The sequence below is a fragment of the Neoarius graeffei genome, chromosome 3 (assembly GCF_027579695.1).
Source record: "Neoarius graeffei isolate fNeoGra1 chromosome 3, fNeoGra1.pri, whole genome shotgun sequence".
Classification (NCBI taxonomy): Eukaryota; Metazoa; Chordata; class Actinopteri; order Siluriformes; family Ariidae; genus Neoarius; species Neoarius graeffei.
In genome coordinates this window covers 99992632-100004633 of record NC_083571.1, presented here as the reverse complement: position 1 = coordinate 100004633, position 12002 = coordinate 99992632, and the positions used below count along the sequence as shown (strand labels likewise).

The 12002-nt window shown below is 42.6% G+C and overlaps 1 protein-coding gene across 1 annotated transcript in view; it reads right to left on the bottom strand.

Annotated features, from left to right (window-relative positions):
- Nucleotides 1–12002, bottom strand: part of LOC132883769 (1-phosphatidylinositol 4,5-bisphosphate phosphodiesterase beta-1) — a 454963-nt gene that overhangs the window by 70433 nt on the left and 372528 nt on the right. The window contains exons 21-28 of the mRNA XM_060917764.1: nucleotides 10246–10410; nucleotides 10026–10125; nucleotides 9694–9798; nucleotides 7109–7224; nucleotides 6280–6415; nucleotides 763–816; nucleotides 414–633; nucleotides 1–163 (exon numbers count right to left, since the gene is read on the bottom strand). Coding sequence (XP_060773747.1) covers nucleotides 1–163; nucleotides 414–633; nucleotides 763–816; nucleotides 6280–6415; nucleotides 7109–7224; nucleotides 9694–9798; nucleotides 10026–10125; nucleotides 10246–10410 — 1059 coding nt within the window. The remainder of the gene's footprint in view (nucleotides 164–413; nucleotides 634–762; nucleotides 817–6279; nucleotides 6416–7108; nucleotides 7225–9693; nucleotides 9799–10025; nucleotides 10126–10245; nucleotides 10411–12002) is intronic.

Genomic DNA, 12002 nt, shown 5'->3' with positions numbered 1-12002 from the left:
CTGTTTAATGTGTTTGCCCTTGAGGTACTGTTCACTGTAGTACTGGTCTTGTCTGAGAGTGAGCAGCTGGTGCTGCTGTTGCTCCTTCAGTTCGCTCAGTCTCTGCATGTTCTCCTCCTCCAGAGCGGCCAGCTCCTGATCCACAGCCTGCTCTGAACCTGATCTACCACACACACAAACTGAGTTACTTCATACTGAATTCTGAAGTATTACTCAAAACTACTGCACATATTCAGATTACACCACCACTTGGAGGTATCATGAGGCAATAATGTGATAAGGAACCTATGAAGAAACCCAAAGAGAAGCTGGAGGAAAACGGTGAGTAAAAAATAATCGCAAGAAAATGCATAAGACTGGAGGGTGAAAGAGAGGAAGGGTGGGAGAGAAAGAGTTAGTAAAAGGGAACCTACCTTTTCTTACCAACTACTCGGGCGCTCTTTTGCAGGGCAGACTGCCGGCGCTGATATTCGCTCTGCAGCTCACTTTGCTTGGCTGTGTGCTCTTTAATCATGTCTGTGGTTTTCTTATGGTGCTTCTTGACCAACTCCTTCAGCTCTTTATACTGTTTCTTCTGCTCACGCACAAAAGCCTTCTGCTGCTTCAGTTCCTCCAGTGTCTGGGCTTCCAACTCTATCATACAGAGAGAGAGAGAGAGAGAGAGAGAGAGAAAGAGAGAGAGAGAGAGCACAGACTTAAATGATCAGAAAGTTTTGCAGATAAACCATTACATTTTCTGAGAGAACTGTTCGTCTATGGTACCTGTCAAAACACTCTGAATCACATCTTCAGTCCTAACAGTTGGTTTCAAAGATCCTGGAATAAACATCACAAAAAAAACATGAACACACACACACACACTAGAGGTCTGCGCAGGACAGAATTTTCAGTCCCGCTCCCGCTCGCTCCCGCATTGTGCAGTCCCGCTCCCGCCCGCTCCCACAAAGAATTATGATTTTCAGTCCCGCTCCTGCCTGCCATATTTTGTCCCGCTCCCGCCCGCAAATCCTGCATGATGCAGACGTTCGCGTTATTTCTCACGAAAGTTCCTGTCATTGGCTTGGGGAATTAAACATGCTGAGCTTAGCTGAGCTCTCCACTGACCGATCCTTCATTTATTGTAAGTTTATTGTTTAGCCTCTGACATTCTGCTGACACATTCCAAGTTGAGTGCTGCATGCGCTCATGATTGACAGCTCTCGCTTTGATTGACAGCTCTCGCTTTGCACACTCGCACTCCCACTTCCGAGTCTGTGGCGTTATGATTCCAACGGCGATTTCATTCTCCTCTCATATGAAGTGCTGCACAACCACAACCAGCTCCTCAGATTATACACTGTCTATTTCTCGCTTTAAATTGAACAATCTGTGCGATACACAGTCCTTTTTAATACTTTTTTAATACTTTTTAATACTTAGGACTAATACTCTTGACTTTTTAATGGTAAATGTACCTCTTTTTAAAGCAGGACTTACTTCTGAAGCACTGTGAGCTTCACTAGAGGAGCTCTGCTCTTCTGCCATGATCGGAGATCTCAAACACGGAAGAGCGGAAAGGAATCGGAAACGTACGCAAGATTAGACCACATCCGCAAATTTAGGCATCTTAAAATGTTTTTATTAATGCCAAATAAAATATCCAGCACAAATTATATATGATAGACATAAATTAATAATTTATAAATTTTATTTTAAACACGTTTTTAGTTAGCGGGACTGCAGCTTATCACCTCTCCCACCCGCTCCCGCATTGTGCACTCCCCCTCCCGCCCGCGCCCGCAATGAGCTTTCAAAATTTGTCCCGCGCCGCACTGCTTTGCGTCGGGTCCCGCGGTTCCCGCTGGACTCCCACGGGAGTGCAGGGCTCTAACACACACACACACACACACACACAGGGTGGCACGGTGGTGTAGTGGTTAGTACTGTTGCCTCACACATACATGTCAACCTTTGGTCAATCAAACCTGTATAACCAACCTCCAAAATCCGCATTTCCCTTATAAAATCCGTATAAGATGCAAATTAAAATAATTTACCTAAAATTTGAATGATAATTAACAATGATATATCCAAGTTACTTTTTATTCAATATTAATAACAATAAACCTTCAGAATGAATACAAAGCTCCAATGTTCGACAAAAACACAAAGTGTCACTCTAATGTTCTGAATTGTACTCCATGACAGCTTTTTTTAGCACTCTGCACCAATACCTCACGAGGCTGCATGTCACAGCAAATGTCTGTGTTGATCTTGCCGGAGTGCCCATTCAGAATCTTTTCAGTCGCTATTGAAAGTCGCTCAGGTGGAAATACGCGTTTCAAACAAAATGTTACTTCCCGGTTGGCGGGATTCTCGAAATGCGGTGTGCGCATGATCAAAAGTGGAACGAAGTCTCGCTACCACAAGATAACGCGCGATTTCATAAGACTCTTTACTGGCTGTTTGTGCTTTCTGTGGTGTACAGTCGTTTGTAAATGTTATGCGCTCTTTTATCATCGTGGGAATTGATTATAGCTCTAAATAAATATTGAAGTTTTTTTAAAGAATCCGTATAACTTTATTTGTACGCCTGTATACTACGTTTATTGAATCAAATCTGTATAAAATACGGACATTCCGTATAGATTGACATGTATGCTCACAGCAAGAAGGTTCTGGGTTCGAGCCCAGTGGCTGACAGGGGCCTTTCTGTCTGGAGTTTGGTCTGGGTATGTGTTGTTCATGTGTGTGTTCACTGCTTCAGATGGGTTAAATGCAGAGAGGAATTTCACTGTGCTGAAGTGCATGTTTGCTAAATAAAGTCGTTCTTCTTCTTCACACACACATACCTTTGACGTGTAGTTCATATGCAAGAGTAACTTAGAGGGACACTGACATATTGAGCCTAAGCCAAGTTTTCAGAATCACCAAATGGCTATTTTTTGTGGTTAGAAATGAACGCCAGCACTGATGTTGTTGGAGTGCTGCAACAAGGTGTGTGACCTTTGTAACCTCTTCGTGCAACAGGATTTGCAAACTCACTCTGGTCCAAAATTGTGCTTGTGTTACTCCTTGCTGAGATATTGACAAACCATCTTATCATACAGTAAATGTAATCCCAAAACGACACAAAAATCGACTATCCATCCATCCTTTATCTGTAACTGCTTATCCTGTGCAGGGTCGCGGGCAAGCTGGAGCCTATCCCAGCTGACTATAGGCGAGAGGCGGGGTACACCCTGGACAAGTCGCCAGATCATTGCAGGGCTGACACAGAGACAAACGACTATTCACACTCACATTCACACCTACGGCCAATTTAGAGTCACCAGTTAACCTAACCTGCATGTCCTTGGACTGTGGTGGAAACCGGAGCACCCGGAGGAAACCCACATGGACACGGGGAGAACATGCAAACTCCGCACAGAAAGGCCTCTGTCAGCCACTGGGCTCGAACCTGGACCTTCTTGCTGTGAGGTGACAGTGTTAACCACTACACCACATGTAATCAAATTGTATGTAATTATGCAAATGTGACTGAGATGAGCCAGTAGAGCATATTTGGACTTTAAAAAGAACAAAAAGACAAACATTTTGATGCCTAACTACAACCACTTCAGCCAACACCATGACATGCCTTATTTTTGGTCCACTAAAATCGGGCTTTCTATCTAACATAGATTGCTAATTGAATAAAAAATATATACAGATGTTAAAGTGCTGATGACACGTTTTTGACATCTTTGGCGATGTTTTATAACATAAAAAATAATTCCCGATGATCCATATATTAATTCACGAAGGTGCCTATTTTACAAGTTATGATAAAAAATGCGGCTATTTGGGCAAATTTGACGGGGCTGCAGCACCCAGGAGACGGAGGAGGAGGAGGAGCTATATGACGTCAGCGAAAGAACCTTCCTCCTAACTTACCAGTTTGTTGTTGATGCAACAGGTGTTCAGTTTGTCATTATTAGTATTATTATTATACATTATATATATATATAAAATGTATAATAATAATACTAATAATATATATATATATATATAAGTTATTATGCCTTCACGTTGTGTTGCCGGCTTTTGCTCCAAAACCTACAAGGATGGGGTAAGTTTATTCAAGTTTCCCAGAGATCCCGAGCTGCATGCGAAGTGGGTGAAGCAAGTCAGGCGCATTCGTGACAAGTGGGAGCCCTCACCAACATCCGTCCTGTGCTCTGAACACTTCAATTTGGATTGTTTTGACACCCTTCCCAGCTTAAAAGAATCTCTTGGGTGTTCAGTTCAGCACAAACGTGTGTTACTACCATCAGCAGTGCCTACACAGTGTTGCCAGATTGGGATTTTTCCCTCCCAGTTGAGCGGTTTCAAGTGCATTTTGGTGGGTTTTGAACATATTTTGGGCTGGAAAACTTCAGCAGTATCTGTTTGGTCAAACTTCACGGCCACCCTCTTACTACCTCCCATGTCATGTATCCCACATTTTGGGAATTTTCGTCCATGGGGGGCGCTGTTTTTGGCCGACGCAGTTGCTCCAAAACGGGTTTTTGGTTAATAATTCCATAATGCTTTTCCTTCACACCACTACCTTGTGATAGTACGTTGCTGTTGTAGACACTTATTTTTCTACAACAGCAACGTACTATCACAAGGTAGTGGTGTGAAGGAAAAGCATTATGGAATTATTAACCAAAAACCCGTTTTGGAGCAACTGCGTCGGCCAAAAACAGCGCCCCCCATGGACGAAAATTCCCAAAATGTGGGATACATGACATGGGAGGTAGTAAGAGGGTGGCCGTGAAGTTTGACCAAACAGATACTGCTGAAGTTTTCCAGCCCAAAATATGTTCAAAACCCACCAAAATGCACTTGAAACCGCTCAACTGGGCGGGAAAAATCCCAATCTGGCAACACTGCCAGTATTCCGGAGGGGGTCTACTAGTAGCTATGCCGGATCCAAAGACAGTCCTCCTGTCAGAACATGTGTTGCGAAACGACATAAGATAAAGGTACGTAGAGCTATAGATTCTACATGATAATCATAAATGTAATCATAAAGTCGGCGTGATATCAGTCATGTATTTGCTTGTGAAAGCTTGAGGCTTTCATGTAACTGCCGCCTAGCAACGAGAGGCAAAGGGTAAAGAGGGTAGGCTATCATAGATTCTATTCGGAAGAGATCAACACAATTCTAGACTCCCAGAAGAGGAAGAGCTAGCACTAGAGAGTTCACCGGCGTTTTCATGCGCCATTTCCATTGAGTAGAACCAGAGTAGAACCATAGGATGTCTATGAGTAGAACAGCCAGTGAACCGCAGCGTGTTCTCACGCTGACGTCACAACATGGCCACGAGCCACGGACCCAGTTTTCTTGCGCTGTGCAATTAAAAGTTGGATATTTGCATAACAACAGCTTCTTTTCACGTAATTATAACAGAAATCTAACATGTTTGCCATGTTGTATAGTTTATTAAAGAAATTGCATAGAGTCATGTTCGTGTCATCAGCCCTTTAAAGGTAGACTGCCTTTCAGATTTTTCAAGCGTAGGTCATAAAAAGATTTTTCCCCGACACCCAATTATTTTGTTTAGTGGACCGAAAGCTACTGAATTCGAATCACAGACTTCCAATTTTATTAGATTTTTAAAAAATTAATGAATTGGCCCTAAATTCTCCGCTATTTTCTCCTGCTTCACCATGACCCAATACATCATGCATCAGATGGTGGGCGTTCCCCATTCACGCAAGGCATTGTGGGATACAAATTTGAAACAGGAGAGAAAAATGGCAGACGTGAGCATGCGAATAAAATGTGAAAGACCAACTAACGGAAAACGAGAAGAAAAGACATTATGTTGTGAAGGAAAGGAAATGCAGGACCAAACTAATAAATATCGGCGGTCAGCGAGCACCTTGGTGTGATCAGCTGTTCGTTTAGTGATAGAATGATGGAACTGTCAGTGCACGGTCAAGGTAAACCTGCGCATGCGCACACACACGGACTTCCTCTGTCTGCTTGACTGTGCGAAGCGAGCGATTTCATGCACATTATTTGCTCGGGAATCCCCTCAAATTAAATCACTTCCCAGCCACAGAATGGCCTGATATTTTGTGAGATATTACAGAAATAAACATACGTCACAATGACCAAATTTCAGAGGGAACTAAATTTCACCGATTTTATGAAATCGAAAGGCCGTCGAGCTTTAAATGTTACATTGATTACAAAGAGTAGAACATTTCCTTCTTTGTATAAATGGTTTCTGAAGCCCGAAAGTGAAAATGCGGCTTGTGTACCTGTGGAGTGTGGATGATGGCTGATCAGTGAAGGTGGTTTGGGGGAGATGAGAGGAGTATGACTCGTTCCATTCTCAGCTGGGGGGTGTTGGACCTCGCTGTTTGACTCTGACACAATCTCCCCGCACGCATCTATCTGCAACATACAAATCAAAGAAATGGAAGAAATCAGAAATCTTGGTAAGCTTGATAACAATTCATGAGACCAATATGGCATCAAAGAGATAGAAGCCTGATCTGATCTGGGCAGACAGCTGACCCACGGAGGACTATTTTGCCCACCATATAAACACTTAATATACCTGTTCGTATCATTTTCTCAAAAGCGAAACGTTGACTTTCTTAAGTCTGATATGAAAACTTCTTAAATTACCTCCAATTCAGTGCAGACTTTGTAGATGTAGCTCTGGTACCCCACTCTAATCATGGTTAAATGTAAGCACGGATAGTTTTCTAAGTTTTGTTCCTTACCCCTGTGCCCTTAGCTTTACTCTGCTCTCCGTTTAAATGTTTGCTTGACCTGCAGCTGGTATGGTTCAAAAGACTGAGCTAAGACTACAACTTCCATGAAAGCTGTCGCCATAGCAATAGCCATTAGGGTAACCATTAATTGGCTCTTCCACTGCTGCATCAGCTTGATTGGACAGGAGGGAGGGACAGAGAGGTCCCGCAGGTCCAGCCAATCAGCTCACGCTTCAGTCGGCAGAGTGCTGACAAGTGTTTTCTGACTGGGGAAATGGATGGAATAGCTCACGTGTGTGTGCGCACACACACACACACACACACACACACAGCCACACAAATCTTTGCACATTCACACAGTACAGACCTCTTTGTTGTTCACCTCTTGTCCTCCCTCCTCCTGGGTGAGAGCTGCAAGCTGACTGGCTCTCTGCTCCATCAGGTTGATATAGCGGATAGGATTGGACAGGGCCTCAATCACATCTGCTCAGATGATATCAGACCATAACATCAAGGCAGTGTAATTTACACTTACCCTGTGTCCGAAATCACTCCCTACTCACTATATAGTGAACTATACAGTGAGTTTGCCATTTTGTAGTGCTGTCTGAATGTATAGTGAGCATTATTACACCCTATATGGTGCACTCAAAGTATCCCACGATGCATCACAAAAAGTAGTGTACAACCGATGGTCACTAACCAAGCAATATATCCCATCATGCATTGCGGTCGCGCTGAAATAAATCAAATCAAAAGCCTCAAATTTGATTTAATCAAACGCAGCGGCAAAGAAGAAAGAAAGTATTCAGCTTTGATTTAAAAGAACCGAAAGATGCAGCAGACACAAAGTACTTTGTATTTATTAATTGGGAAATACGCTCAGTATAATATGGATTTACAGCAAAAATACATGCACGTATTTATTATTTTGAAAACCCACCAGCCGACTGATCTGGCACGTTTTAATTGTGCTACAGTAACGACGTAAATAACAGCGCGATGGAGTAGTGTCCGAAAGTGTTTTTACGTTAGTGTGCTTGCTCAAGCACACAGCAGCCGAAGGCAAGCACACTATTGTTCTTCTTAAGTTTACTTATTCTGCCTTATTCCGACACATTTTTTGGATCCACTACTCCTCCTAAGGCGTTCAAGATAGAGACACCGTTCCAACTCTGAGACGTCTGGCCCGAAGTGGTGTAGTGTGCTTGTATACAGCTTTTGGATCAACGCGCCCGTTCTCTTGTTCTTGTCGTTTTTCTTTTGGTTTTTTCCCATAGAGAATGAATAGGGCTCATGAATCGAATCGTCCTACTCGGACACGCTCCATCGCAGATGCACCAAACCTCATGTGATACTTCAAGCCAACTCCCCCGACACATACATGCAATCGGTTCTGACCCGCACTCATATTTTTCCTTTCTTTTTGCTCATCCCTTTTTCCTCCATAGGCTTCCATTGATTTTTGGCCCCATTCAAATGAATGGAGTTTTGCTCAGTAACACTTCACCACACATCCACCAAACTTCATACGGCACCTCAGGCCAAATCACCCATCACACACGTGATCTCGGTTCTGACCCGCACTCGTCTTTGTCTTGCCTTTCGTCCGTCCATTTTTTCTCCATTTTGCCGCTAATCAACGGAAGCGTGACTGAGTCATTCCTCCCTTCCCCCATAGGTGATGATGCATTTGGCAAGGATCTCCTCATTTGAGACTTTGACAGCAAATCAACTTCAACTCAATGGCCACTTTATTGGGAATACTTACACGCACACACGATAGCAATTAGCATATAAGCATTCACGTGTTACCATGCTAGCTGTTAGCATGTTACCCATTACGATATCATGCCTGCTGTTAGCTCGCGAGTTGTTAGCATGTTCACCATTAGCATGTTATTATGAGAGCTGTTAACATGTTAGGATTAGCATGGTAGCATGCAGAGTTCATATGTTTGCTGTTAGCGAGTTCGCCTGAGCATGTTAGCATGCTAACTGTTAGCAAGCTAGCTGTTCGCATGTCACCCTCAGCATGTTAACTTTTAGCATGCTAACATACTAGCCATTAGCATGTTAGCCTGTTAGCATGATAGCTGTCAGCATATTAGCCTTAAAGTGTTAGAATTTTAACAAATAGCATGTTAATCATTAGCATGTTAGAATGCTAGCTGTTAGCATGTTATCTATAAGCATGTTAGCATTAACATATTAACATGCTAGCTTTTAGCATGTTAGTATGCTGTTAGCATGTTAGTATGCTAACTGTTAGCATGCTAGTTGTTAGCATGTTGGCATGCTAGCTTTTAACATGCTAGCGTGATAGCTGTTCTGCTACAGCTCAGCAAGCACACTTTGCATTTTCTCTGCGGAAATGCAGTCTAGTTATTCCTGTACACCTGTTTTTTGGAGCCGCTACTCCTCCTACAGCTTTTGAGATACTAACACCGTTCAAACTCAGAAACGTCCGTCCTGAGGCGGTATAGTGTGCTTGTATACAGCTTTTGGATCGACGCACCCATTCTCTCGTTCTTGTCGTTTTTTTCCCATAAAGAATGAATAGGGCTCATAAATAGAATCGTCTTGCTCGGACACGCTTCATCGCAGACACATCAAACTTCATGTGATACTTCAGGCCAACTCCCCCAACACATTCATGCAATCGGGTCTGACCTGCACTCGTCTTTTCTTTTCTTTTTCCTTCTTTTTTCTTCTGTTCTGCTACAGCTCAGCAAGCACACTTTGCATTTTCTCTGCAGAAAGGCAGTCTAGTTTTACCAATGAGCTCACTATATAGTCCTCTGTATAGTAATTCCCTATATAGTGAGTAGGGAGTAGTGAACAAGCGAGTGATTTCGGACACAGGGTTAGACTTGAGTACAGCAGATTTTTAGAAAAAGCTTCTGATTTTTAGGAATGTTAATAGTGCTGTACTCCAGTCGGAACTCCTACCTGCGAAGGTGTCAGGGACATAGTCTTTGACTTCATTGTAGACAAAAACAGCAGGTAGTGTTAGTGTCTGGTTCTTCTCATTCCTCAGCCCTATGTAATGGTAACCTGAAACAGAGTGGGAAAGCGAGAGAAGAGACAGACTGTTTATCACGGCTGCTCACTATTAATGACAATACTAAGCAGTTTGTGAAGCTAAGATTAAACATGTGTAAGAACTATCTTGCAGACAGAAGAAACTTGTGGTGAGAACAGTACAGAGGGATTGTGACAGCAGTGTGACGGCCATATAAGCAGAGCAGAGTGAGGTCATACAGTAAAACAGAGCTACGTACCAGGCCGGATGGCATTCACTGGGATGATGCGATGGCCGATAATCTTCCCGTTGTCCTCGTAGACGGCTATTCTCAAAGACGCAAGAGTGGGAAGAACCACCTGGAAGAAAGCACCAAGTACAGAATGGTGACCATCACTGAGACCAGATTTGAAATAAATATATCTCTGAAGCACCAGAAAAGGACTAAAGGTGTATCATACATCCACATGTTTGTTTACCTTCTTAAAGACGATGGGCTCCTCATCCCACACAGGGTTAACGGCGTTGCCTGGGGACGTCTTTGTCCGAAATGCTTTCCTTTTTGTGTCCACTGGGAGGCCAAACATATCCACCTCCACATAGGTGCCAACCTTTTTATCGGACAGGAACTGTCCTGATATAATCTGTTAGACATATTGTAAGACGCTCATAATGTACTGTCTGTCTAGTTGCATGTCTTTACATTTGTACTTAATATATCAGGGAATCTGCCTCATGATTTCATCATTTTTGACTGACTCTTTGGTTTGATAAGAAGAAATGTGGCAATTCGGGGTGAACCAAACAAATAAACAACAATAGACTAATACAAAAAGCCAGATATAAATGTTAATATTTCTGCAGTATTAAAGCTAGATGGCCTTTCGATGTCATAAAATCAGTGAAATTTAGTTCCATCTGAAATTTGGTCATTGTGATTTATGTTTATTTCTGTAATATCGCACAAAATATCAGGCCATTCTGTGGCTGGGAAGTTATTTAATTTGAGGGGATTCCCGAGCAAATAATGTGCATGAAATTGCTCGCTTCGCGCAGTCAAACAGACAGAGGAAGTCCGTGTGCGCATGCACAGGTTTGCCTTCTTTTTCTTCTTCTTTTGGGTTTTACAGCAGCTGGCATCCACAGTGTTGCATTACTGCCATCTACAGGTTTACCTTGACCGTGCACTGACAGTTCCATCATTCTGTCGCTAAACGAACAGCTGATCACACCGAGGTGCTCGCTGACCGCCGATATTTATTAGTTTGGTCCTGCGTTGCCTTTCCTTTGCAACATAACGTCTTTTCTTCTCACTTGCCGTTACTGTAGTCGGTCTTTCACGTTTCATTCGCACATTCGCGTCCTCTATTTTTCTCTCCTGTTCCAAATTTGTATCCCACAATGTCTTGCACAAATGGGGAAAGCCCACTACGTGATGCATGATGTAGTATCTTGAATTGGGTCATGGTGAAGCAGGAAAAAATAGATGGGAATTTAGGGCCACATGGCTCTAAATTCATTCATCGTTCTATTAAAAAAAATTTAATTGGAAGTCTGTGACTCGAATTCAGTAGCTTTTGATCCATTAAAGAAAAATAATTGGGTGTCAGGGAAAATTATTTTTATGATCTACGCTTGAAAAATCTGAAAGGCAGTCTACCTTAAAAAAAAAAGTCTAAGTCTATGATAACTTTAATAACACCCTAAACAAAAATACAATGCTTTATTGCAACAAACACTGCTCATTAACTCATGCTGCTTTAATACGAAACAGGTTGCCTGATCCCAGCTGATTTCAGGCAAGAGGCAGAGAACACCCTGGGGCAGGTCGCTAATCTATCAAGAGATGAACAGCCATTCACAATCACGCATACAGACAATTTAGAGTAGCCAGTTGATGTAATCCACATGTCTTTGGACTGTGGGAGAAAACCCATGCAGGCATGGGGAAAACATGCAAACGCCATAGGGTGGTTCTCCACTATAGTTGCAAATTGGTGTCACCTCACTTAACAAGTATTCTGAGACCAGGCCTTTAAATAAAATCAGGGTGTCTGTGTTCATATGCCTTCCTATTGATTATAAAAATTAATTGATATTAAATTTTATCCACTCAAATATAATAGTGTTGGTCGAATTTTTCATTGGAAGTACCCAAGGGGGTCCAAAATGCGTGTCTCATACATCCCAGAAGGAAAATAAACCCTTGCTGAAAAATATTTATTGGTGTTATTAT